The 26,392-nt window shown below is 37.5% G+C and overlaps 1 protein-coding gene across 1 annotated transcript in view; it reads right to left on the bottom strand.

Moving 5' to 3' along the window:
• Nucleotides 1–3,622: 3,622 nt before the first annotated feature.
• Nucleotides 3,623–26,392, bottom strand: part of kcnk5 (potassium two pore domain channel subfamily K member 5) — a 37,037-nt gene continuing 14,267 nt past the window's right edge. Inside the window, exons 2-5 of the mRNA XM_008125900.3 lie at nucleotides 12,309–12,420; nucleotides 10,033–10,199; nucleotides 9,135–9,303; nucleotides 3,623–8,585 (exon numbers count right to left, since the gene is read on the bottom strand). Coding sequence (XP_008124107.2) covers nucleotides 7,765–8,585; nucleotides 9,135–9,303; nucleotides 10,033–10,199; nucleotides 12,309–12,420 — 1,269 coding nt within the window. The 3' untranslated portion in view covers nucleotides 3,623–7,764. The remainder of the gene's footprint in view (nucleotides 8,586–9,134; nucleotides 9,304–10,032; nucleotides 10,200–12,308; nucleotides 12,421–26,392) is intronic.

Below are 26,392 nucleotides of genomic sequence, written 5' to 3'. Positions count from 1 at the left end.
CAGCTAACAATAAAATCAGTTGAATCTATTTAAAATTAAATAAATGAAATTATTGAGACAATCTATTGAGTAACACTGTGCAACATAATTTTTGTCCTGGGTTATAAATGTCGTTTCCCAATTGGGTCTCTTATAAAAATATAGAAAAGGTTTATTAAACTACAAAAACTTTGTATTTGTAGGACATCCTGCAGAACATTTTGCTATAGTTTTTCAATGAAAATTTCATACGTTATACTATTAATGCAGCTCAATATTTCATAGAATCATAGAATCATAGAGTTAGAAGAGACCTCGTGGGCCATCCAGGCCAACCCCCTGCCAAGAAGCAGGAAAATAACATTCAAAGCACTCTCAACAGATGGCTATAGTTTAAACTGTCATAGTTAAGTGCTACAAAATCCTGGGAGATTTGTAGGTTGGCGAATTATTCGTATAACCACAACCCCCATGATTTATTTATTTGCAATATTTCTATCCCGCCTTTCTCTACCCCGAAGGGGACTCAAGGCGGCTTTACATGGAAGGCAGCTTTTCGATGCCATGACAACAATACAACATTAAAAGACATTTAAAAATAATAGAATACAAATAAAACAATTAAAAACATTTAAAACCATACAGTCATAGTTGATCACATAATCCACAAGCATAAACCAGGCTGTTCCTATAACATGTCAATCCATATCTGTTTGTTTATTGCACAGGTTCTCTGCAGATTTGAGAGCATTGAACCATGGCAGGTAAAGTGATGTCAGATTACATTAATTCCAGAATATAGGGGCACTCACTAACTGGAACTCTAAAGGTAACTCATGTGCTAAAGAATAAATTCTAGAATATTTCCATTCTAGATCTTCTAGTTTTAGTACAACTACAACACTATAGTAAAAACTGTAGTTATAATTGTTTGGATGAGGTCAGAGCATTCAAGTTCAATAATGGTGATAGAGGAGGAGAGGCTTTCAAGATAAACGGAAACAGAAAGGATCCCAAATACGAATCTGGTATGTTTATAGTTGTTTGTTTATTACTTAGATTTTCAAAGGGGATAAAGAATATTAGTATGAGCTCATTCAGAAAGGAGTTCAAATATCTGCCAGGACAACTAACGACACAAAAAATGCCCATCCCACACAAAGACAATGACCTCTTCTGAACCATCTTTCAGAAATAATATTTCCTTATACTCCCAGAAACTGACACAGTTGTTGCAAGTGTAATGCTCTAAACCTGTGGACTTGTTTGTATAGTAAAGGTTCTGCTTTCACTATTCACATTTTGAAAACAAAATGATACAAGAAGTAGATGATTATGAGAAGCAAAGTACTGCTAGATTTCTTAGATGTATGCTTCTAAGGTTCATGCTTCTATGTTAATTCATGATCAAACTGAGTCAGAGTAACGAAACAAGAATATAGAAGTCTCTTGAATCCAATTAGCCAAGCATTTGTTTTCATTTTAAGAAGTGGACCCATTTCTGAAGTTCAGGCGAACAGGTTAATTGTGCAACATTAACCATAGATGGCCCAATCTGTGAAGGCTACTGTAGTTGCACAACTGGAAGAAAGCAGAACATTGTGAAAGTATGCTTTCGCAACTTGCTGATTCACAAAACCAGGATATCCCATTTAAACTAAATCAGGAAGTGAATTAAAGAGAACCGGTTAGCTGCGGAGTGCCTGCACAAGCGCCCTAGGAACTGGTTGGAGGCTAGAACTGTGGCCACAGAAAATTGTGGATCTGAATACAGGAATATTTTTTCTTTCCTCAACCAAAGGGCTGAGTGAGCTAATGGGCATTGGCATTTCCATTAGAGATCAGCTGTATACTAAGGTAGGGCATAGCAACTGGAAACAAAGGGGCAGAAAGCCATGGGAACGTAGTGGTTTCCTCTCTGGGGGTGGGGCGGGGGATGTTTTTATTTAACTTCTACACCAAGCCATGTTCATTCTTTTTTTTTTTTAGTAATAGAAGTTTATTCATCAAGAGTCTAAAGATATTACATAGACCTTTTCATGGGTGACTTTCTATACTCTTTTTGTTGCAAAGCATATCAGTCAAATAACGCATGTTTGGGGCACATTGTGTTGCATATTATGTTTGAAGACAAGTGGAAACTATGTATGTATTCAGGCTTCAGCTTTACAAAAATGGGTGCCCTACTACAATTTAGTGCCAAAACATTACTTTTGTGGGGGGGGGGGGGTATGAATTATTTTGTCTCTCCGCAGACTTCATTTGTTGATCACCAAACCCAGGGAATTGAAAGGAAATGGGATCTGACATATCTAAACTATTTTGAAAATACCACATTTAACCCAAAAACAAGGTCATCTTAGAGCTGTCGGGACTCAGAAACGACCTAAAAAATACAACAAAGCCACTCCTTGCATTTCTATGTATGCATTGTGTTTGACAGTGGCAGCCATTTCCAGGATAGAACTATCCTTAAGGAAAATGCTTATGAACAAGTCAACAGCTAAGATAATGCAATAATGAATGTGTAGATATAGGGTTTTTAACCATATTTAGGTGTGTATGTGTAACTGGCCTGGCAGAAGTGCATGTATTCCCACATTCGGCCTTCTGAAGCTGCTCCAAGTTACTCTGCTAAATGGTGTAAACTGTGGTGTAGTTATTTTATGTGTTGTGTTATTTTATATGATGAGTTTAATAATGTTTAATATTTTTTTAGGGGAGGGTCAACTTTGGTGTTTTATACTTTTTTATTGAAGGCATTGAAATGTTGCCAACACTGTGAACTGCCCTGAGTCTCCTTCAGGGTTGAGAAGGGTGGCATATGAATACCACAACTAAATACATAAATAAATAAACAAACAAATAAATAAATAGGGAGAAAGGTGAGAGTGGGGTATCCTAAAAAAAATGCGTGAGGATCCAGTCCTCAATCCAAATACTAATATTGGCCATTTAACAATGACTAGTGTAAATATTTATAGGAAGCAACAGGCCTTCTCACCACCACAGGGGGAATTAAAAGCTACATCTCCAGCATCAATCTTGACATACAGTGCTATTAATTCTTTGTTGAAAAACCACGTCTGCATAAAATTCTAAGTTCATAACGAAATGGAATATGCTGTCTTAAGAGTGTGATGTTTTCCTTATTTGGAAATATTTAAACAGAGGCTGGAATGGCTATTTGTCAGGAGTGCTGTCCTGAGTTGGGTTGAATGGCCCTGGTGGTCTCTTCCAACTCAAGGATAAGTGATGAAACAAGCCAACTGCTTCATTCTGGTGGCACGTAGTCATTGTGGTCATGGATTTAGGGTTGAATGTTGACCTCACCTCGTGAAGTCCTCTATGCAAAAACTGAAAATAGACAACTTCTGCTTAGATGGAGCATCAGAAAGAGTTTGCATTTTGCACTGAAAGTGAATATTGGGTTTGGCCTGATGTTTTCAACAGGCTGTTCATCCCAGCCTCAGGGTTCCCTTTTAATCTTTTCAACAGTAAACTCATTCTGTCAGCGTGCATCTGGATTAAGGACCTCCCCGCCCCCATTATGTTTTAGGTACATCCTTAAATGCACAACTGTGAGGGTCAGTCCAATATTTCCTTTATATTTTTCAATTCCCACAAAGAAATAAAATTCTGCTTCTTCTTTTTTTAAGTTCACTTTTTATTGAAAAAATGTTAAAATAAATTACATTGTACAAAGTTTAATATTTACATACAGTGATTCCAGTGAAACAATCAGGAAACAAAAGAACAGATCAAAACAAAACAGATTTGTTCATGTAATGGAGTGACAAAGGCAAGATTGTAGGGACTCTACATACTTCAAGGAACATGTGAACGATAGTCCCCATCTTCTAAAAGTTTAGTGCAGCTTAGAGGGCATGGAAACAGGTCAAACTGTTACATAACTTTTAAGACCAGGCAGCTATAGCTGTTGTGCTTTCATTCTCACAAAAGATGCTAAGAGTATTTCAATAAATTCAATGGATGACTCAAGCCACATTCAGAATAGCAAGACACCAATATGTGATGTTTTGACCTTATGTTTTGCTACACCCATCATAAGCAAAGCAATGGAGTTAATCATGTCTTTACAGTGAAAAAAGACTTTTCAAAATGTTGCTTAATTCGGACTGCTGTATTGGATTCATGGCTCTTAGTGGCCTGCTTTAAAAGAACAGCTGGAATGATATGCTGCATTTACATCAACTTATAACAGAACTGCATTGTCTGTGGCTCAGTTTTGTAACAGAATATAAACAAAAACCTTTCAGCAAGATAACACTGGATCTATGTTTCAGAGATCAAATCTCTAGCAGTTTAACATCTTACTGTGAGACTATTAAATAGACAATCTCAGCTCCTGGAGTGGTCTCATGTTTGGCTAATCCAATCATGTGAAAATTACATACTCTGATGAATAATACAAAGGAAATTACTTGAATCTTTGGGTCCATATTTGGAGCTATATCCTCCCCTATGTGCAGGATAGCAGGTTGCTCTAATTTAAGTAATAGTGGTTGGGCTGTTGGATGGGGGTGGGAAGGGAATGCAGCACTGATTGGGTTTCTTAGTCTACATCTTGGTTGAGATTGATGGGAAGTATTTCTGAAGGGTAGCAGCCATCTTTTTATATTTTAAATCCCTTCTGTAAGTACCTAAATTATAAGCATGAACACAGACAAGATATGGTTACTCCATTAAATCCTAACCTTTTAATTCAAAGAAAACTGATCAAACACTTTACATTTCACATTGTTTCACATTGTGCACATCTTTCAAAAGACAGCTGTGAAATCAAATTAGTCAAATCACTTCAAATAGTCCTCTCCGGGAATTAAGGATTGTGATATCCTATCTAAAGTTGACTTAGACTAAAGACTGAGGCTCCCCTTAAGACAAGGAAGACATTATTTCTGATCAGCATAGTGCTAAAGCAGATCAGCTCTCTGATAAACCCATATTATGTCTACCTTTTAATGAAGTGAGCACATATTCCTTGTTCAGGCCACTTTTTAATTTAAAATACAGCTGATATTTCAGCCATTTACAATCACGTGATATAGCTGGTTCAAAGTTAAGGTGATCAATGATCCAGATGCTTGTAGTACATCTTTACTGATTTGACTTGGAGGAGTTTTTTTCAAAGCATTGTGTAAAACAATGAAGCCTAACAACTTTATGCTTACATGTATCAAATTTCTCTTGGTTTCAAACAAGGAAAATTTGGCCTAGTTAACCTTTAGAAATGTTTAAGTTCCTGATACATAGGAAGAAACACCCTATGTCTGATGTGTAAAAATAGCACCAAACTGATTTGCCATATCAACTACCCTCATATGTAAATGCAACAAAGAGAGAGGCTTTAATAGGAAAGGGCCTCAACTTCAAGCTTGAATCACTTTTTTTCTGCTTCCCTTTGCAGTTCTTCACATGGACCATACAATGCAACAATCACATCAAAAAGAAACAACATTGTAAAATAATCACACATACTTTCTTTCTGTTCTGTATTGAGTTTGAAACATTTAAGGAATTAAACATTCATTATGTACACCGTTCTGTACTTCATTTTTAGTGCAGATAGAAATGTTTTAAACCATTCATTCATGGAAGACACACTACAATAGAATGTCAGTTTTATAGAATGATGTTCACTAAAACCATGTTTGCTTTTGCAACAAAAACGAGACTCTGCGCTGTTCCCAGTGTGTCCATCTGCCATGAAATTTATCTTACAGCTGTAACGAAACCGTTGCTCTTAGTTATAGTTGTAACTGATGTAACAGCAAGATGGCAATTTTGAGTTCAAATTATATGATGTCAACTTCTGATGTCAAAAGTCGTCTTACAGAAGAAAAAAATCAGTCTAGAACCAGTTTCTCTCTTTATATAAATAATAGAGGCACCAAGAAGAACAAGGCACCTTTAGGACTAGAACTTGGCCATGGCTAAAATCACACCACATATATGCTAATAATGGGAAATCCAGTGGAGTAACTTCACATCTAGAAAGGTACAAGCAAACAGAACTGCTTGATTTCCTTTTTAATTAGGTTTCATTGTAACCTTTTGTGCACATACAGTGCAAATTTCCTGTAGAAATGGATGGAGACCACCTTTTACAGTAAATGCCTTCAAGCTACGGTATTCTTCCATGAAGAGTTTCTAATAGGAGTGTATACATTTTTACAGTTATTTTAATGATGGGAACAGTGTACTATCACTTCCACCACTCAGAAGTGAATCATTAGCTAATACAAACAGTTTTGTATGTGTCTAATCATTCAAGATTAGTATTGCAAAATTCCACATGGCCTCTTTTACAAGGTTAGATTCAAAAATCACCCAATTCCTAAGGCTTTTAGCTCTTATAGGGTATTTCAATTTTGGACTCAAACCATAGAAAGAACAACATACAATTAAAAATTAATATTGGAGTGGCTTACAACTGGATCCCTAAGCAATTGTTAACACTCTTTAGAACACCTTGTTTTTCACAATTCTGCTACAATAGCTTTAAAGGCACAGGTAATTTCCTTTTTAGGAAAAATAGCAACCCTAAAGTCAATTAGTCTTTTTGACAGTGCAAGTCTAAGTATCTGCTGAAGCTCCTTGCCATCATGGCTGTATTCTAATGTAGTTCTCATACCTTTGCCTTCATGTCTATGTGGCAGTTCAGCAAAACAAGCTGAGGTTCTCCGTTTATTTAGAAAACAGTTAAAATACCTACATTAGAAAAATCAGTTAAAATACCTACATGAAAATATTTGTGTCATAACAAATATTACTTATTCAAAGTACCAACTGGAGTGGCAAATGATAGACATTTCTAGAAGCAGAGCCACTAACTATAACAAGGAACAAAGCAGCTCTAAGATCCTTTAGATGGAGATTAAGATAGTCATGCTGTTTTGCTATTTTAAATTACGGTGTCATTCAAAAGGAACACCATCACTTCATTTAGAGACAACTGTACATGAAATTTATTCAAGTATTTCCTCTAGAGCATGGACAGTGGAAGGGCACTTACGACACAAAACACAAGTTTTGTTAGTGTGTTTTCTTCATTTTTAAACCAGTCTTCTAAACACCATTTTGCACCATTCTATGTTACTTAACGTTAGATGTGTTTTTCACAATTACCAGGAGGGTTAAGTCACAAGTAATTTTTTGCATAATGCCTCCACAACATCATTCCTGTATTGCATGGTTTTGTTCATGGTATTTCCGCTCACAATAACATTGGGGCTAAAACAACTTGAGCAGATACTGTTCAAGTTCCCTAGTCAACCTATCTCAACTTGATTCTTCCATCCCAAAGCAATCAAGTTAATTCCAATAACCCTTTCTATTCTGCACCTAAGCTTGATTTGAAACCAGTTTTTCAGATATGAAGAATTAGTGCAGCAACCAACCATGTTATGCAATCAACTCAATCCAAATTGACTACCATCTCTGAATCACTCTTTCCTAAGAAAAGAAACAAAATACTGAACAGGCCCAAGAATTCTAGTCTTTTCTTCCCAGTTTCGAGAACCACCAACTCCCTAAAGTAACCCTCAGATTTTCAGAATTGTTCCTTCACAGTGAGTAAGCAAAACTGATTTTTTTCAAAAGACATTTACAGATAACATCCAGGCAATGAATGTCTTCAGTTTGCATATGGAAGGCACTGGTGGAAAATGCCTTCATGCACCTTCAATGTGCTCATCTTTTCAAACATTCGTTCAAAATCATTAAATGATCTTATAGGAACCATTAGCAAAATGTATCCCCTCACGTTCCTGTATTTGCAGCATTCACTGTGTTGTATTCATTCATTAACTGTTCATAAGGCACAGATACTTCTAACTCATTGCTGGTAAAGGTAGATTCATCAGAGGATGAAAATTTCATTAGTTTTTGTGGACTCTCAGGTTCCTCTGTGATATTATCATCCATAGATGATTTGGAAGTTTCTTCATCATCTGAAATGTCCTCCTCTTCTTCATCATCTTCATTTACAAATGTTATATTGGCATTTTCAAAGATCAGAGGTCGGCAGTCTCTGGAATCCCATGCTTCTCCTTCTTCCTCACTTATCCGATCCAGCTGATTTACAAACACATTGCCTTCAACTGAGCTATCCCCACTACGTTTGTCAGTTAGATGCCTCATAACGTGATAGTTTGGGAGTCCAAAAGAAATCTCATCATAGTCAAACAATTTGTTCTTTGTGTACATCACTTTGAAGTCTTTGTTGGAATGCTGTAGGTTTGGCTTGCCTTGTTCAGCATTCAGAATTTTGTCATTACTTGTTTTCAGTGCCTTCTTTCCAATCTGTTTTATGAGATCATTGTAAGTCTCTTCCTTCTTGGAAAGGAAGCTGAAAATGTTCACATCTTTTGGGTTAGACACTGGAAGGGATTTCTTAGTAGGAGGGTGATTTTCAAAGGACTCCTTCCTTTTTTTCCTTCGTTTCTTGATGGCTTTATGAACCTCTACAAACATGCTGACTTTCCAGTTGACAAAGAGGGAAAGCCAAGCCAGACCCAGGTAGATCCACAGCTCTACAAAATATCTGTAGAGGGAATGGTAGCTTATGTTTGGATTCACACCTAAAAGAAAAAAAATAAAGCAGATTATAGAACAATGTTTCGATATGTATGTAGGCAAAACTGTTTAAAGGTTTATCAACTCAGCATTTTCACATATATCTGATAAGGTCATAAATCATGAATAAGGTTAGTCTTAAAAATGATTTTGGCGAATTTCTGTAAAATCTAATCTGCATTTACAGATAAATTTTCAGATGCTGAACATCAAACAGAGAGATAACAAACTTTGTAGAACTTTGAAAAGACAACTGAATTATTTGATTGAGTGACAAACTCTTTCTCTCTCCCTTAAATAATGTGGTACCAGGCCACATGAATTACTGGAAAAAGAAACAGAGCAGCAAATATTATTAACAATGTGCAGTAGCATTTGATCTGTCTCTATATCTACTTTCCATCACAAAGAGCAATATGTTAGGAAATAACAATTGCAGCCTCCTCTAGCATGTCCTATTCATATTAAACAACACATCCAGGGAATGGTTTTGTTTAGATTTGCAGCAAAGTATTAACCCTGGTAACTGTAAAGATGAGAAAGTTCTCACTGACCGGCAACATAGTCTCCAAATCCAATGGTGGTAATGGTGATAAATGAGAAGTAGAGGCCTTCAATATAATCCCAGCCTTCAGTTACCATAAAAATGAAAGGAGGAATGACTAGGTGGACCAGGACTCCCCAGATGATGAAAATAGCTGTGCATGTAATTTGTGCTTTTCTCTATAATGAATGAAAGAGAGAACAATAAGTCATACAATTTCATAGAATATTTAAAAAACAATAAAAATGCAGCCTAACTGAAAAAAAGAAATGGTGAAGTAGAGGTTTAATGGAGTTGGCAGTTCCTCGCTATTTCTGGGGATGAGTATTTTGCATATAATGCTAAAGAGTTCCTAATTTCCTTCTAGTTGGCATTAAACTAATTAACAATCCTTGAGTGAATTTCACTATATCAGTTTTGCTTGATGAAACATTTGCAATGCAACATCAACTCCACCAAATGCAACAGTCAACTAGAAATCTCATGAGAGCTACCCTTCCATCTTTTGTCTATTCTTTGAACATATTTTCAGACTTTTACAGACAGAAGCTCATTTACAGAAATTCTTTACTGCACAAAAATAACATGGCAAGTTCACTGTGCAAAACCTTCATCGTTTTCTTTAAATTAGTCTGTTCATTTTAGGCAGTATGAAGGTCTGATGCACAATACAACCAAGTCTGAATGTTTAACAGCTATTGCCACCATCATATTAGCCACGAAAAATTCATCCAGGAGGTAACATGAAACTTATATAGGAGGAAGAAATGAGTTACAGTTCAAGTTCTGAAGAAGTTGCTTCAGCATTTGAAATAAAAGTACAGGAGCACTTGGGAGTTTGGAGTTTAAAAGGCCATAGAGTTAACGCATTCTGTGTTGCATCAGGTTAAGCAAAATGCATTACATACCAGGCTTACTCCTCTTTTTGTCAAGAACTGGCCCAACCTTTTGGCACGTCCACCAAAAAACTTCCCCAAAGCACTGATCCATGTTAAACAGAGAGGAACTCCAAAGAGTCCATAAAATATACAGAAAAGCCGTCCAGCTGAAGTTTTTGGAGCGACATTTCCATACCCTGAAAAAAAAAAGGACAGTATTGTGTTAAAAGCAATTCACACTAATTCCAAACTAATACCATTGCACAGATTGTCCTATTTTATTTGAACTTGTTAAAACTTTGAAAATGACTTCATTTGATAGTTGTGTTGAGTTTGTGTTAACATATAACAATTCATCATAATATAACAGTAACCAGGAACGCATGGACACTTGTAACAGTAGGGTGACAGAGTCTAATGATTGCATACTGCAATACTCATCACAGAATTCTGTATCTTAAATAATTCTAGTCTTGAAAATTCAAGACCAATTGAGTTTCAAGTCCTTGAAAATGTTTGGACAAATTCTTAGTGATTTTTTTAGAAGCCAATTTATAATCGTGTGCTTACATGAGGTTGAGATCCCCTGTTCCCACCACTTTGTTGTTGGCTGCCTTTAAATAGTCGATGAATGGGAAACCTTCAGATCCTTGCTCAGGTTGCTGGTGTTTCCCTGATTATTATTGACCTGGAATGTGGATTTATTTTTTTATTTTTTTAACCTACTGCTTTCTACTTTGCCAGCCATTATTGTCTTTTCTAGTGAATATTCTCTTCTCATGATATGACTAAAGCTGAAATCTTAGCTTCTAGGGAAAGTTCAGACTTTATTTGTCCCATTTATTGGCCTTTTCAGCAATCTACAGTATCCATAGAACTCTTCTACAGCACCACATTTCAACTGCATTGATTTTCTCAGCTAGTGAACAACAAACAAAATTACTTCTCTCTTATTCTCTTGGTCTTTAGGAAGGATGATCCTTTAAAAATCCCTAGTGAGAAGAGAGCCTGTAAATTAGCCAAAATATTTATGTTTAAAACTGTATTTGTTAAGCTGTTTACAGGAGATGTCAGCTTTTTTCTTCTTCAGAGTGTTTCTAATATCAGAAACAAGTGGAACATGGTGCTTTATTTAGTTTAGCAGTAAGTTTCCATCTCCTCTGGTCAGTCTGTTTTCTAACACTGTGTGGGCTTGGTCTCAGAACAAACAACAAATAATATTTCTGATATTTTCCTGTGTCTGACAGAGATATGTTTTGGGACAAAATCAAAACACAAAGCAGCACAAAAAAGTCATCTGCTCTAAAGATGTTTCAGCACTGTTTTCTCTCTCTTCTCGTGTGAATTTGTGTGGTAGAATAGATAAGATTCAAAAGACAAAGAAAACACAGTTTTTGTACAGTAGTACTTGTCACACTCCAAGAGAAATGTTTTTTTGCTGTAATACTTTTTTTAAAGTATCATAATACAAATCCTGCAAATCCTTGTTCATAACAATGAGACTCAGGGAACAAGACTTCTACCTTTTGAGCTCTAAGTGTAACAATCACAATCCAAGAAGAGAACTGAGATCAAAGCCCAGTAAGCAGAGCTCTCAAATTGATCTCATGGCCTTAATAAGCTACCATAAAAGTCTGAACATTCTCAATTAGCCACAGGAACAATCCTGGCTGGTAATTGTGAACCTGCCAAACCTGCGTAGTATTCCAGGAATGCCTTCATTAAATTGAAATTCTACATAAAGGAATTTTCATGGCTCACAATGCATCACAGAACTGGTAGAACATACCTAACGGCCATTGCATCTTCCAGTAATACACACAAATTATCCCTTTTTTCTCATACTATTCAGCATGGTTTTATTTCTTTGGTGAATCAAACAGACAAGATATGCCGCAGTATATCTCAGCAACAATAATTCGGAATAGGGTGGGGTTCGCTTTTGTTGAAAAACAGAGTAATTAGATACTGTAGCTGCTTTCTTGAATATATCTAAAAAAATCTATATCTCTCTATCCTTATGATCTCTCTGCATCTATGCATGATTGTGTGCACACTTGACATTGCATCCACTTTATATTGTTTTCTTCCGTCATCTGTAGTTTGAGAATTCACATTCTGTCAACCCGAAGATAACGTGAATTTCTTGTTTTTACTTATTTATTAGAGTTATACTTTACTTTTCTCCCAAAATGTTGGTACTCAATATATCACATGTTTCAGAATTAAACAATGACCTCAACATTTATTGTATTCCATATTTTGGGAAGAGGAGAAAGCAATGACTTGGCCATCTGAATACTCACCAATGGTTGTAATCACAGTAGCAGCAAAGATGACAGCATTAGGCCAGTTCCAGTAGTTGAATGTGTCATTGCCTTCAATAGAAACTCCTTGTCCAGCAGCTTCTGATACCACCTATAGAAAAAAAAAGATAGGGGTCACTCAAAATGCAAGCAAATAGTATAGTACAGCTATCAGACTTTTGTATGATTATTCCTCCCCTTCCTTCTTTATTTTAATCAATTCTCAAAAACTCATGATAAACATGTCAACAGTAACTTAACTTTTTATCTGGCAATAAATGTATTGACCCCCAAAAGACAGTATTTTTATAATACCAATGTATAATTGCTGTGGCTTTTGGAAGCAAATGAAGAGATACTAGTCAGACCACAAGAGCCGTCTTCCATATATAGATTGCTCAAACATAAAAAGATAGTGCAACTCCCAAATGCAAAAAGTGTTAAACTTAGTTGTTGATGCCATAGAAAACAACACCAACAACTCTGTTCTTGGTCCTAGCAAGGTCAGAAGAATGTAAAAATGGCAAACAGAATTATTTTGGCAAAGAGCTCCAAATAAAAACAGTACACGCTTGTACGCTTGCTGTGCTTGGGCAAGCCTCCCCGGGACTGGGGTTTATTTTTCTTCCTTTCCTAAATGAATTTCAGGCTATCATGGATAACCGCTGGGATTGGCCCTTGATTTTGAGAAAGGGCATTGAATGCTAAGAAATCATTTTTAAAAACTCTCTAATAATATGTGTTGTTAAAGGCTTTCATGGATGGAATAACAGGGTTGTTGTGTGTTTTCTGAGCTTGTATGGCCATGTTCCAGAAGCATTCTCTCCTGACGTTTATGGCAGGCATCCTCAGAGGTTGTGAGGCCATTGATACTTCTGGGTTACAGAGGCTTGTATAGGCATTGTTAAACATAAGCAAACCCCACTGAAATTAACTCGATCTACACAGATTTTTAGTCTAGCACTGAGCAATACTTATATATCCTTCCCTTGCTAATGAACATGCTCTAGTTTGGGTTTGGAGAGCAACACACTATCCTCAAATGCTTGTATTGGAAGGTAAAGAGTCGAGAAGCATAAATCAGCACAGGGAGAGGAAAAGCCTATCATTTTAGTTCATATCCTGAGAAAGCTACAAGGCCAGCTCTTCTCACTGCTGTATCAACATTTCACAAGTTTTTGCTCATAGTTGTCACTTTGCCAAAGCTGCACCTCCCTCTTGTCCCCATTAGCAAGTTGCCTAGGATGAGTTGTGGCCCGGCCTGACACCACTTTTTATTCTTTTACTCATGTCTTTTGGCTGTAATAAATCTCAACATGGAACCAAAACTGCAGGGTTCCTTTTAAAATGCACAGTATTGCCATAAAAAAGCCTGAGCCCACTTCTGAAAGCTGAAGAAGCATGGGACAGAGAATTCAGTGTCCTGTTGCTATCTAAAGAGAGTCAAAATATCATTTGGATATCTAACATTTTTCTTCTTTAATTTCTTTTGCCTTGCAATCATGTTGAGTACAAATCTCAATGTCTTGAATATATTTTATATTTGCATATAACATATATTTTATCATTAAGTTATATTTTTTAAAAATACTTTGTACATAAACTATTCTATATTCCCACTAGATGAAACCTGCTTTAATGTGCAGGATATCTAAAACTTTTCAGGTTCTCTAAAACCCACAGTTCTGTACACTGCAATATCATTAGAAAACAAGTGAAGGTGACAGTTCATAAATTTGTGAAATAATTGCATCCTCAACAAAAAAAGAAGCAAAACTGCTGTGGGAGTAGTAAATATTCAACACATGGTTTAAAGCCACATGTTACTTTAGTGACACCACAGAATCACAATACTATTACAATTTGCACTCTGTGGTTTATAATTGCTGTTATCCACCCTAAGCCTTTAAGGAAACAGGAGTTAAATTTAAACAAATAAATTGGATTTGTTAGAGTACTGTCCAAGATGAACCTTTCCAAGAATAAAAGCTCACGTCAGTTACATTAATTTCTGCACTAAATGCCTCAGGATAATAGAAAGACTTGAAATAAAAGGCTGCATGGGTAATCCTATCAATGTGAGATGATAAAAGTACTTCAGTGCCAGAGAACGTAATGCCTTTTAACAGTAGGTAATGTTTGTCACCGTTTTGAGCTGAAGAAATCCTCACTTTTATTGGCATCTGAATTCAAGCAAGAGCTGTGTATTGACATGTTAAGAATGCTTCCTAATGATCGTATTATTAGTACAAATGGCTTTTCAGCACTCAAGACACCCTCCACCAAAGAAAAGAGAGCAGCTATGAGAATCTTCCCACTCCAGATCTTAGTTTAGGAAAATTCATTTGCGTAAAAACATGTGCTTTTTCCTGCACATAAAATTTCATTTTGCACAAATGTTTTTGCATGGTTTCTGATGCATTGGAAAAATATACATCTTTGCACAAATCAATCTTCTGAAAAGATGTGCAAGCAAGCAGTAGTTGAAAAAGCTCAGAAACTCTTGTATTCTTGGGCAGCAAGGGAAACGTTGCTGAAATTATTCATTCTTATATGTGAGAACAAAATAAGCAAAGATTTGTATCCCTTTTCTTAATTCCAGTGAAAGCCTTATAGCTCAGTGTTTGTTTGTTTAAAAAAACACTTAACAAGGACAATACTAGTTGAAGGTATGTTAAGTGCCGTCATAAGTCTAATCTGCTCTAATAAAGCAGAACGGTGTGATGGGCTTACAAAACCTGTTATGTTACAGGTGCAGCAGGTTCCACCACATTTAATGCTAATACCTTTTGTACCCCTTGGCACAAGGCTGTTTACAAGTCAAAACAAGCAACAAGAACAATGCAAATGGTAATTGCATATGTTTAATTCTAAGGGAGAACTGCAGTAAACAGAGGGAAATTCAGATGCAGTTGTTCCGAATGTTTGCCAGCGGATATTTGTAGAATAGATAAATTTGGAGGCAGGGAACTGAAATATTGCACACATCCATAGCTGTTTTAGCATATTCTCCTCCAAAGATTCCAACCAAAATCTATTTACACATTAAATGACCATTCAACCTTGGAGGAATACTTTTTTGGCACAAAAGGAAATGGTTTTCCAGGTTATATTTTATCAGCAGTGCAAATGAACACAAGTGCCAACAGCATCAGAAAATGTTAAATCAGCCTCAGAAAGACCCATGAAGCATGACATATCTGCTTTGGAGACAGACAATTTTGGGGCAAATAGACAATTTAGAGTGACGTGAAGGAAGTGAAATTTTGCCACCGGTATGTCCACCTGAACATTGCAGCAGCAATAATCTGCATTTCATGTCTGTTTCCAAACCTCTTTGTGTGCTTTAAAATAGGAGAAAGTCTGTGGAACTGTTATCTAACCATGGGAACACAGCGATACCACTGATTTAGCCAATCACAACAAAATGGCTCAGAAACGTGGGGTTTGAATTTATAAGCAGAAGAAACTTCATATCTCAGATCCTCGTTCAGCAGTTTTTAAAAAATATTTTAACAGAAGCCAGCAGAATCAGAACAAAATAACAGGAGACATTAGGCCCTCCAGCCATCCCCACTGCAGTTTTCCCTTTGATTTCATCACAAGTCCTCTAAAAAGGATAGGAGAGATCAAGTCAACAAACAAGAAAGGAAACCCAGGGGGTTAGATAAAACAGTGTTCACATGGGTCTACATGAGTTCGCAGAGCAACAATCACCAACTACTGAGATAGGCTTTTTCCTACCAACAGCCTGTATTAAAAGATAGACGTTTCCGCTTTTTTAAACCCCCCCTGTTACAAACACTGAATTCTGTTGAGATAGAAAGAATGGCTAGGGACTGGACTGAAGTGTTTAGGGACAGAGCAAGAAGATGCTTTGAAAAGGAAATGGTCTTACAATTTAGAGCCTGAGTAACTATAAGGATAGCTGCTCTACTCCCAAGTGCTGTTTGCGTGAACCTCCTTCCAGACATTTCACAGGAGGCCAGATGTGTGTGCATTTGTCTCCTAGTAAATACATTCCCAGGAATTAGGACTGCCTCTGAATATATCAAAATCATGAACACACAGAGCTTTGGTTACTGACCATCCCAGTTTCTCATCCCAGACATAAATGGTAATGTTATGAATGTTCAACTTGGCCTCTCAGATCCCAGCTGTTTGAAAACATACTGGCACTTGACCAGGGTCAAGAGCAAGCAGCCAAGCAAACCAGAAACCCTTGGGGTAGCCTCAGGCACTTGACACAACAGTCTCTCTGGGACTATCAGGATATTAGGATAGCTGATAAACTGTTCCCCGCTTCCCTCTTACTCCGCACCTCATAATGTTAATTCAAGCTCAACTTCACACTTAATTTTTCTGAGAATGGACAGTGACCTTTGGGATAGATGCAAAAACAAACAGGTGAACCGTATTGTCTCAGGTTGGCAGGCAACACCCTAGGATATTTTTGTCTTCTTTGCAATTTATGAAGGTTTTAAACTTTCATTTAACTGACCTTAATAGAAAACCAAAATTGGAAGAGGGTTAAGGTCAAGAGGCCAGGATATGAGTAAGCATTAGTATTCACTTACATTTTCATTAAGGGAAGAGTGGATCATTAATCAAACTAGAAAAGTAAAAACCCCACAGATACTCTGAGATGAACAGTTGCACCTAATTTGGTACTAATAAGAAGCAATGAAATGTACTCTTTAGCACGCTGTGATGCTTTGGAGAAGCACTTCTCATTTGGTTATTTCAAACAAAAGCTTACACCTTGGTAAAAATAAATCTTGCAGCTCGCTCTCTCTCTTTCTCTGAGTTCCCTTTAAAATTCAAAGCTCTTTATATATTAAACCTTCAGTAATGAAAAGATAACAGTAACCTGGATTAGGAGGAGTGTCTATCTAACTCCAAATCTACAAGGGTGACTAAAAAGAACTTAATGCATGTACAGTGTCCCCCTGCTACTTCGCGGTTCGCTTATCATGGACTCGCTGTTTCGCAGGAAATTTATTTTATTTTATTTATTTATTTACCTGCCCCTTTGCTGCTTTTAATAGTTAAGTGGCCTTTCTCGCCCTTGAAAGCCCCGGGGAGAGTGAAGCCTTTCTTACCAGCACCGGCAGGCCCCTTGCTTTGTGACTGCCATGTTGCCCTGGCTGCCTCTGCTCCGGCAGCCAGGGAAGAAGTAATGCCGCTCTGCCTGGTAAGTGAGTGAGCAAGCGAGGGAGGGAGGGTGAGAGAGAGGGGGCAGGTGGCAGCAGAGGAGCGTGGAAGAGGCAGAGAGGCTCCTTTTTCTGCCACTGCTCCAGCCAGTCATGCCGGGAAACATGGAAGACTCGGAAGAGGGACTCAGAAGTCCCGCCCCCTCTTTCGAGTCCTCCACGTTTCCTGGCGGAGTGGCCTTCCTTCTTCCCTGGTTGCAGTAGCAGAGGCAGCCAGGGCAACATGGCAGACACAAAGCAAGGGACCTGCCGGTGCTGGTAAGAAAGGCTTCACTCTCCCCAGGGCTTGCAAGGGAGAGAAAGGCCACTTAACTATTAAAATAATGTTTAGATATTAAAATAAAAATAGTGCCCCTGCTTCACAGATTTTCACTTATCGCGGGTGGTCCTAGAACGTAACCCCCGTGATAAGTGAGGGAACACTGTATTCAAAATAAGTAGTTTGCCTCTGAACTAGCCCAATGAGAAGTATGAAGAATAGTTGCTTTATTTTCGCAATCTATGTGAGCATAGTGTTTACCTTCCAATCTCTCTTTATTCAACTATAATGAGTTATTATAACTTGGCTAAAAAGACTAGCACTTTAATGTGGGGCATGATATGCCTATGAGAAACCAGTCTATTCTAAATGTAACTCACCCAAAAAAAGTAAGAATCTGACATAGTCTTGAGTAAGAACAGAAATTTCTGCTAATGTAATAACTGCCCTGGCTGATGTAATACATGAGTAGCGTGTAAGAGACTGACATTTAGAGCACTTTTTCTGATATTAGAAACTCATCTGGCAGGCACAACAGGAAATTACCTAAGTAGGAATTTGGCTAACTGCATCAGAAGATTTCTTGCTGATGCTGGTGTGGTTTTGATGTGTACCATCAAGTTGGCAAGAATTATAGTGACCCTGTCAACAAAAACCACCAAAAGAACCTTAATAAATCAGCTTAGGTTTGGTAAACTCAGGGTGTCATGGTGGTAAATCACTTCTGAAGTCTTCCACCTTGAAACCCGTGAGATGATATACCATGTTGAAAAGGTGGCTGGCAATTGTATGCTTGCAAAAAAAAATCTCTGCTGAGAATGATTTCAAAGCCACTACTACCTAGTATAGTTAGGTGAAACCAGAGACCAGAGCAAGATCATATTTTGCCTTAGCAGGGCCATATATTTCCTTGGAGTCTTAGAAATGAAAAACAAGAATATGGCAGATTGTATTTCACTCAGAGAACAGGATATAGTCCTAAGTTTAATATGGTTTTTCACAACAAGACTTGGGTATCCATTGCTAAGATTCAGCTGTAGTGGTAGAACATGATATATCTGAACAAGAAGCAAGATTAGACTGAAAATGAAAAGCAACATCAACCCCACGATTTTAAAGATGCCTGGGTGGGGAAATGGTGGTGACAGTGGTCAAGGAAAACTGGCCTCTTGAGGTGGCATGTGCATCTCTATGGAATAGTATTTGACATCAATGAGTCATATCAATATTCAAAATTTTGGCCTCCAAACTTGCTTCTTACTTATACACAAGGTCGATGTACGCCTGAGTATGCAAGCTGTGTGCACTGGTACAACAGAAGTTTTAACTCCTACCCCATATATTTGGAGCAGTTTGTGAAGATCGTGTGATCTATGTGGACACATATAAAATGCAGCCACTGGCTCAACAAGAAGTGTGCATAGGGAGAGTACTAGATGTACAGATGTTAATACTATTTGCATGCTTTAATAACTGTTTAAATTTGCTAAGGCCTTGCTTAGAACTGATTGTTGCTAGCAGATACTGTTTAATCATTTCAACAATTGTTTTGACTTGCAGTTATCTAGCGAAAAGAACAGCAGCAAAGTTCAAACAGTGTTGCAATACCTCCACTGAGGCATGAACTTTTCCCTGTACAGGTGAGGTTAGATACATTTATGCAGCACAGGGAAATATTTGCTGAATCAGGTCTGATCAAATTAAGTTTTAGGCTATGATTTCCTTCCTAATCTGCAAGACAGCAAACTGTATACATTTTTTAAAAAAAAATCACAAGCAAAGTGAGGAGCATCACTGGAATAAAAATGAAAGTTGCAGTTCTGAAAATGCTTTTCATGAGGAAGTCTTATCAATATCAATCATTTATAGTTCTGAGTAAGCCTCATTAGAACCGGAGATCAGTATGCAAAAAATTAGTCAGAGCTTTAAAAAGTTTCTTTTTTTACAAAAGCTTTCAGAATAGCTATGGATGGGGATTTCTGGGGCTGCAGAACATATAAAAGAGACCATTGAGCCAAACTAAGACTTTATGTAGCCCAAAATCCTGTTTTATGCATTGAGCCATCTGGTTCTTCCAGGAAACATAAAGCAAGGTTTGGCGGCAGATATTCAAGAACAACGCTAACTCTAAATATGGGGAGTCCATATAGTTCTTTTTAAAACAAAAACAAAAAACAGGAGAACTAAAATCATACCTTGGTAGAACAATGATGATACCCTATTGTACTGTGCTTGCAACACTTACATAACAGTACTGCTGAGTATTCAGCTATTTTGAGGCTTCAAGGCATGATGTCTCATTTATTGCTGCTCCTTTGTTATTTGTAACTTTATTGTGCCAACAACCTGGACTTCCATCTGAACAAACTTTATTTCTTACCTAACATAGTGCCCAGAGCTTGTGGCAAAGTCTGAAATCTGAAGCATGCAAGTAAACACGGCTTGAGTTCTTCTTTATTATGTAACAAAACTACACCTAGTAAACATGGTTTTACTTCTGATACATACCTGAGGGAAGAAAAAGACTTTACAGATTTTGATGTTTTTATCATGTACTAGTCTATCTGCCGCCTTCAAAATCTACTGGTATTTTCAGAAGCATGTATTACATGAAAAAAAAAGACAGTACAGTGGCCTCTTTGTATCCGAGGGGAATTGCCTGCAGGGCACCATGTAGATGCCAAAAAAGCACATGCTCAGGTCTATATTAAAAATGGCAGAAGGCAGCAATACAGGTGGCAACAGCAAGCCCCAGTAACTGGGCATGGCACATTTGTTGGGCTCTCCTGCCTCTGAGGAACCCAAAGAATGTGGTGTGCCTGGTAGCCAAGGCTTAATGCCAACTCAACAGATGAGCTCTGCCATTTTGATAGGGACTTTAATACGACAAGTCCAACCAGCCAGGTAAAGTCCCCAAAGATGGGCTCTCCTGATGATCTATGCCAGTGGTTCTCAACCTGAGCATCCCCAGGTGTTTTGGAATACAACTCCCAGAAATCCCTTCCAGTTTACCATATGTTAGGATTTTTGGGAGTTGAAGGCCAGATCAGGTTGAGAACCACTGGTCTAGCTGCAAGTTTTGGACACCATCAGCATTAGGAGAATGGTGAGTGCTGGCTGGACAAACATAATAGATTTGGAAGCATAAGCTGTATAGTTGGCCCTCCATAGCTACATGGGGCCCCAAAGGTTGAGAACCACTGCTCTATGCCATTTCAATGGGGTCTTACTATATAAGATTCCCTATATAGTAAGTCTCTGTTTACAATTGTGTAGAGGAGCAGTGAAGGTAGTGGCAATCTCCTCCAGGAACCTGTTTCTGCCTTGCAAAGGAACCCCTTGAAGGCCAAAATGGGCAGCTAGCTTACTCCCCAGTGTGAATTCATATGTACAGTATTGTGATGACTGAATCCGTGGTGAGTTGAATTCATGAATCCTGAGCCCACAGAGAAGACAAGCTCAATGTATGCTCAGCTCAGATGATTTTTTTCCCTTTTAAAAGCAACACTTCTGACCAAATCTTTATCTAGACACACTGAGAAAGGATCATTTCTAGTAAAAGACTACATGGTACAGCATATATTTGGAATGCAGTAGGTCGCAGATTTAAAATCTGAAATCTTTGGGCAGAACTGGTTAATCTTATTTTTAAAACCTCTGGAAGCCATCCTTAATCTATATAGAGTAGTAGAACAGCCATCCAAAGTCTTATTGAAATGGCTTTGGAAATATTTGAAACATTTCTCATACTAAATGGAACATTTAAAGATTCTGTTTGAACTGGGTTCAAATTACAGGAAAGGAGATTCTACCTGAACAATAGAAAGAACTTTGCGGCAGTGAGAGCTCTTCAACAGTGGAAGGCTTTGCCTTGGAGTGCTATAGAAGATCCTTGGAGGCTTTTAAACAGAGGCTGGATGGCCATCTGTCAGGGTGCTTTTTCAGCCCCATGCAGTATCTTCCAACTCTATGATTTCACCTTGAGTATTGCATCATGTTATTGTGTGTCTATGTGTGAGTTACATCCCCTACACTTATGCAAAATCCAAGGGCATATTCTGTTCTTTTATTTAGCATCCGATAGAGTGATCTACTCTTCACCATAGGTGTCATTGATTGTTTGAAGAGTCTCAAAGTTCAATTCTATGGGCATGGAGAAGTTTGGTAGATTTGCACAGTATTTATACTACTTCTTCAGCCAGAGAGGGAAATACATGTATCTGCTGTCTACAATCTCAATTTTGCTTGGCAGAACTGATCAGTTTTGACCTCTTCAGTCAAACATTTTGTTATCAATAAAAATCCTGAGAAGAATCATAAGAAATGTGAATCCGCCAATGAAGTGTCTGATTATATCCAGTGAGTCTACACTAGAAAATCTCTGCTATTTTCTGCCAAAATTGCAACATATGAAAGTACATTACAATATGAATGGAGCATAAAAGCAGAACATAAGCAACTTTCTGCCCCACCCAAGTTACAAAACAGAGTGACAGACTGGGGTAGTTTCATTTCTGTTCTAGCCCCAGGTTTCATGCTTTATCTATTTGTAGTGCCAAAAATATATCCCAGTCATGACTGTCTATATAGTAATTCAGAACAGACACAGCTTTAGGAAAAAAAATTTGGGCTGAAAACTCTAAAAAAAAAATTACATTTATACACAGAACGACTCAGGGAATTGCAGAAACAGTTTAGTGCAAACTGTTGTCCCACCGAGGTGCAATGGCACTGCTTTCATTGCCTCATTCATTATGTCCCTCAGACATGGGTGCTTTCACCTCTGTTTTTTTCTCTCTCTTTAAATCAAAGAAAAAAGAAAAGCAAGGACTCTTTTTCTGATTTCTTAGGTGATAAACAGATCAGAGAAAGAGCTCACATTTGGAAAACATGGTAAACAAATATTGGGAGTAAAGCAAACTTCTGTAGGTTACTTAGAAGTTTCTGTCTGGGAGAAGTCAAAGTCACCAATGGTCAAAGTCACCAATGTTTTCTTATTAAGTATTCACTTATGTTTAATTACAAATTAATCTTTAAAGTATCTTCAAGTGCAATTGCCAATATCTTTGTTGTTCTAAAAGATTAGAATTTAGTTTTTAGTCTGATGACAAATGAATATTTGAAAAATTCTGTGGGGTTTATCATCAATGTATGAAAAAACTCAGAGGAGCAAATAATCAACATGATTAACCTCCCCGAGCACAAGATTCTTCAAAACAAGAGGATATACTTTTCTAGTCTTGGTGTTCTTTTCAATTGGCATGGAGAAGAAGGACTCAACATTTCAGAGAAAATGGAAAAAATATCCTGGGAAATAAAAACCATCAATGTGATAGGACAACTCTCTCTCATGCAAGAAGATGCTATCTCAAAGGACAAATCTTCCTTGTTTCTGACCTTTTCCATTCAACTTAAAAACATTGCAATTACTTCAAGCTGAAGAAACGAAGGTTCCAAAAGGCTGTGTGCAGGAAGACATGTTGGTTGCTTAAATGCTATCAAGCATTACCAAGTCTATTTGTATATTCTATAAGCAAAAGTTAATTTGATCACCAAAATAAGGAAATTGGAAACTAATTAAAGAATGTGAATTTTCACAAAATTCAGAGGGTACATTTGTGATGAGCACATTATACATTGGCTATTTAACATACATTAAATTAATTGTGTGTGGGGGGGACCAAGGAAGTGTCCTGGTTATATTTTAATTTATACATGGTGCGTGTACTAGATGATTTAGAGAAAGGTGCTCACTCAAGGACAACTTAGATGTGCAATGAGAAAGACATCTGACCACACAATGAATTGGGCACTTATCATCCACAGCTGTCGACAGTGGATGATGATTAACAACAAATTACTTTCTCCAAGAGTGGGATTCTTTTATGGGACACTTCTTACATACAGATTTGCCTGTTGCTCACTTTATTGCCCTTCTGCTATAAATCACACATTTGCTTAAAATATATCACCATTAGGACTTTAACGTGAGACTACAATCATATGTTCCCCTATCTTGAAGACTGACTATGAAAGAATTACAATACATCCAAATAAACATTGTTTTGCTAATTCATAAAAAACATGAATATGTACTCTAAATACTGAAAAAGAAAAAGGAATGATACCCTCATCTGAACAGCTGTTTTTATGCTCCACAATAGCCACAAAAAAAAAAATCAAGAGGACTTTTTATTTTCAAGCAAACAGGCCCATCTTTCGATAGTGAACATACATCAGTTATCCTATATGTAGATCAAACAACAGCCAAGAGAACAAACATCTAATGCAATCAATAAAGGAGAAATGGTTAAACAACGATCAAAAGCTGTATATTACTAAACCAATAACCAGTTGCTGTTTAATGTAATAGCAATTTAGATTGCTCTATTTTAGAGGACTCATTAAGTAACGGCTTCGTAGCCAGTTTCAGTCAACAGAGACGATTAAGAAAGTGCATGAAAAATTGGTTTACCTGAAAATCACCCTCGTCTTTGCAGTGTGTGCTTGTATGTCCAAATACCAAAAGCAGTGAAGAGAAAATTAAAAACTGTAACCTTGGCTCTATTCTGTTGGGTTTAAATTAGTTCATGCGTTCATGCACACGAACTCTTAAACAAACAATTTAAGTCTGTTGCCTCATATTTGCTTTTAACTTTTTCTTCATTCTAAACCTTCTGAATTTTTTTCTTGAAATGAACTTCATAAAAAGCAGCAGAACCAGACGAATCCATTTGCAGCACTATTCAGAAAACCCTTTTGGAATGTCTGGCAATGGTGGCAGTGAGGGACATGCCTTATTCTACAAGGAATCAACACACTTGATGGTGTGTGTATTTTAGGCTGAAAGTTTCACAGAAATGGTATCTATAGTAAAAGACAGTCCTCTGGTGAACAAAGGAGAATACGGTATTCTTTCCCCATGCTTTCAACTTAATGCTATACAGTAGAATGCCATGAAAAAAAAACCAGAGGCATATGTTCCAGCCATAAAAGGAGCTTCATGGACCGCGGAGTCCAAACCTCTGTTCAGCCAGATCTCCAACAAAAGCACCCACAGCAAATAGTTATCCAACCCAACTGCCTACATTTTCCAAAAGCATAGCTTAGGTGAACACCATAGAACTTTCATGACACAAAAAACTGAACTCAAGAAACAGATTGTGACAGTTGGGCCAGCCTGGTGGATCCACATCTATAGCATGCGGTGTAAAGTCACTGATGAATTTATTGCTACTCCTTTTAAAAGTAATAAGTTCAAGCACTGGCAAAGCTCCCATAAAGCTTGGAGCAGGGGAGTAGCAATAAAATCAAGAGTGGGTTTAGTGCCCCTGCAGGAGTAACTTCAATAATTTAAGATGTGCAAATGATACTACATTACTAGCAGAAAATAGTGAAGCCTTGGAAAGTCACAGAGAAATGTAAAGTGACACTGCAAAAGTAGGATCATAGCTGAATATTAAGAAAACAAAAAATAGTTAAATAATTTATAAGTGGCTACTATCCGAGGGTGGCGGGGAGGTGACAATACACCAGCTCAGCAGCCTATTTTCCACAGTGGCCTATCAAATGTATACAGTAAGAAGGATATAAGTGCCCCCTGCAGTTATGCCATAGAGATGCCTCTGTACCAGTGGTTCTCAACCTGTGGATCCCCAGTGTTTTAGCCTATAATTCCCAGAAATCCCAGCCAATTTACCAGCTGTTAGGATTTCTGGGAGTTGAAGGCCAAAACATCTGGGGGCCCACAGGTTGAACCACTGTTCTAAACACAGAGGCAGCATATTGCCAGATCATTCATGAATTTATCTAATTTGCTTGTGGAGCTGTAGAAAGGTCTTGGACTCATTCTGTTATCTAGTGTCCAGAGTAACTTTTCCAGTTTCCTCTGTTTATATAGGAACAAGGACAATGTTATATCCCATCCTAATGCAATCACAAAGGCAAACAATATTCACTGGTAATGATGGGATATGATAACAAGCAGCCCTACTGTTCTGCCAACCCAGAACTTTGGGCTTCATACAAATGGTGGCTGTTTTATGATTGAAATTCATATAGTTTCCATGCAAATTGCAAAAACATGAGAGGACCTAGCACAATTAATTGTTCTTTTTCTCAGAAAACAGAAGGGTTCATTTTTAGAAACATACTCATTTTACTAGGGTTATTTTTTCTAAATTACTTAGAAAAAGAACGTTTTATTTGTCCCTAATACCACATGAAAACAGTTATCATGACCTTCCCTCTTTTAGCCAAGTTTGCATTTTCAGGAACTACTCAAAACGAAACACCCTTATTTTGAAACAAGTGCAGCTGCAAGTGTTGTTGCATCAGAAAAGCTTGAAATGTGATCCCATCAGTGCTCGCTGGTCAGAAAAGGGAAAGCAGCTGTTGGGACTACTGTCCAAGGGAACAGCTGTCCATCCTGGAGGAGGTCTGGATATGCATTCTTAAGATGTCTATAAAATGGAACCTGGGATGCTCCCTAAACTACCATGACATGTATTTGATTGTAGCTATTACATCTCAACTTGAGAAAAAGATGTCCTGTGACTAAATGCTGTTCTTCCGCATGACATCGTTTAAAGACCGAATTATCTCTAGAAATC

Source organism: Anolis carolinensis, chromosome 1 (genome assembly GCF_035594765.1).
Source record: "Anolis carolinensis isolate JA03-04 chromosome 1, rAnoCar3.1.pri, whole genome shotgun sequence".
Classification (NCBI taxonomy): domain Eukaryota; kingdom Metazoa; phylum Chordata; class Lepidosauria; order Squamata; family Dactyloidae; genus Anolis; species Anolis carolinensis.
The sequence above is the reverse complement of the archived record's forward strand: the minus strand, read 5'-3'. Positions and strand labels throughout refer to the sequence as shown.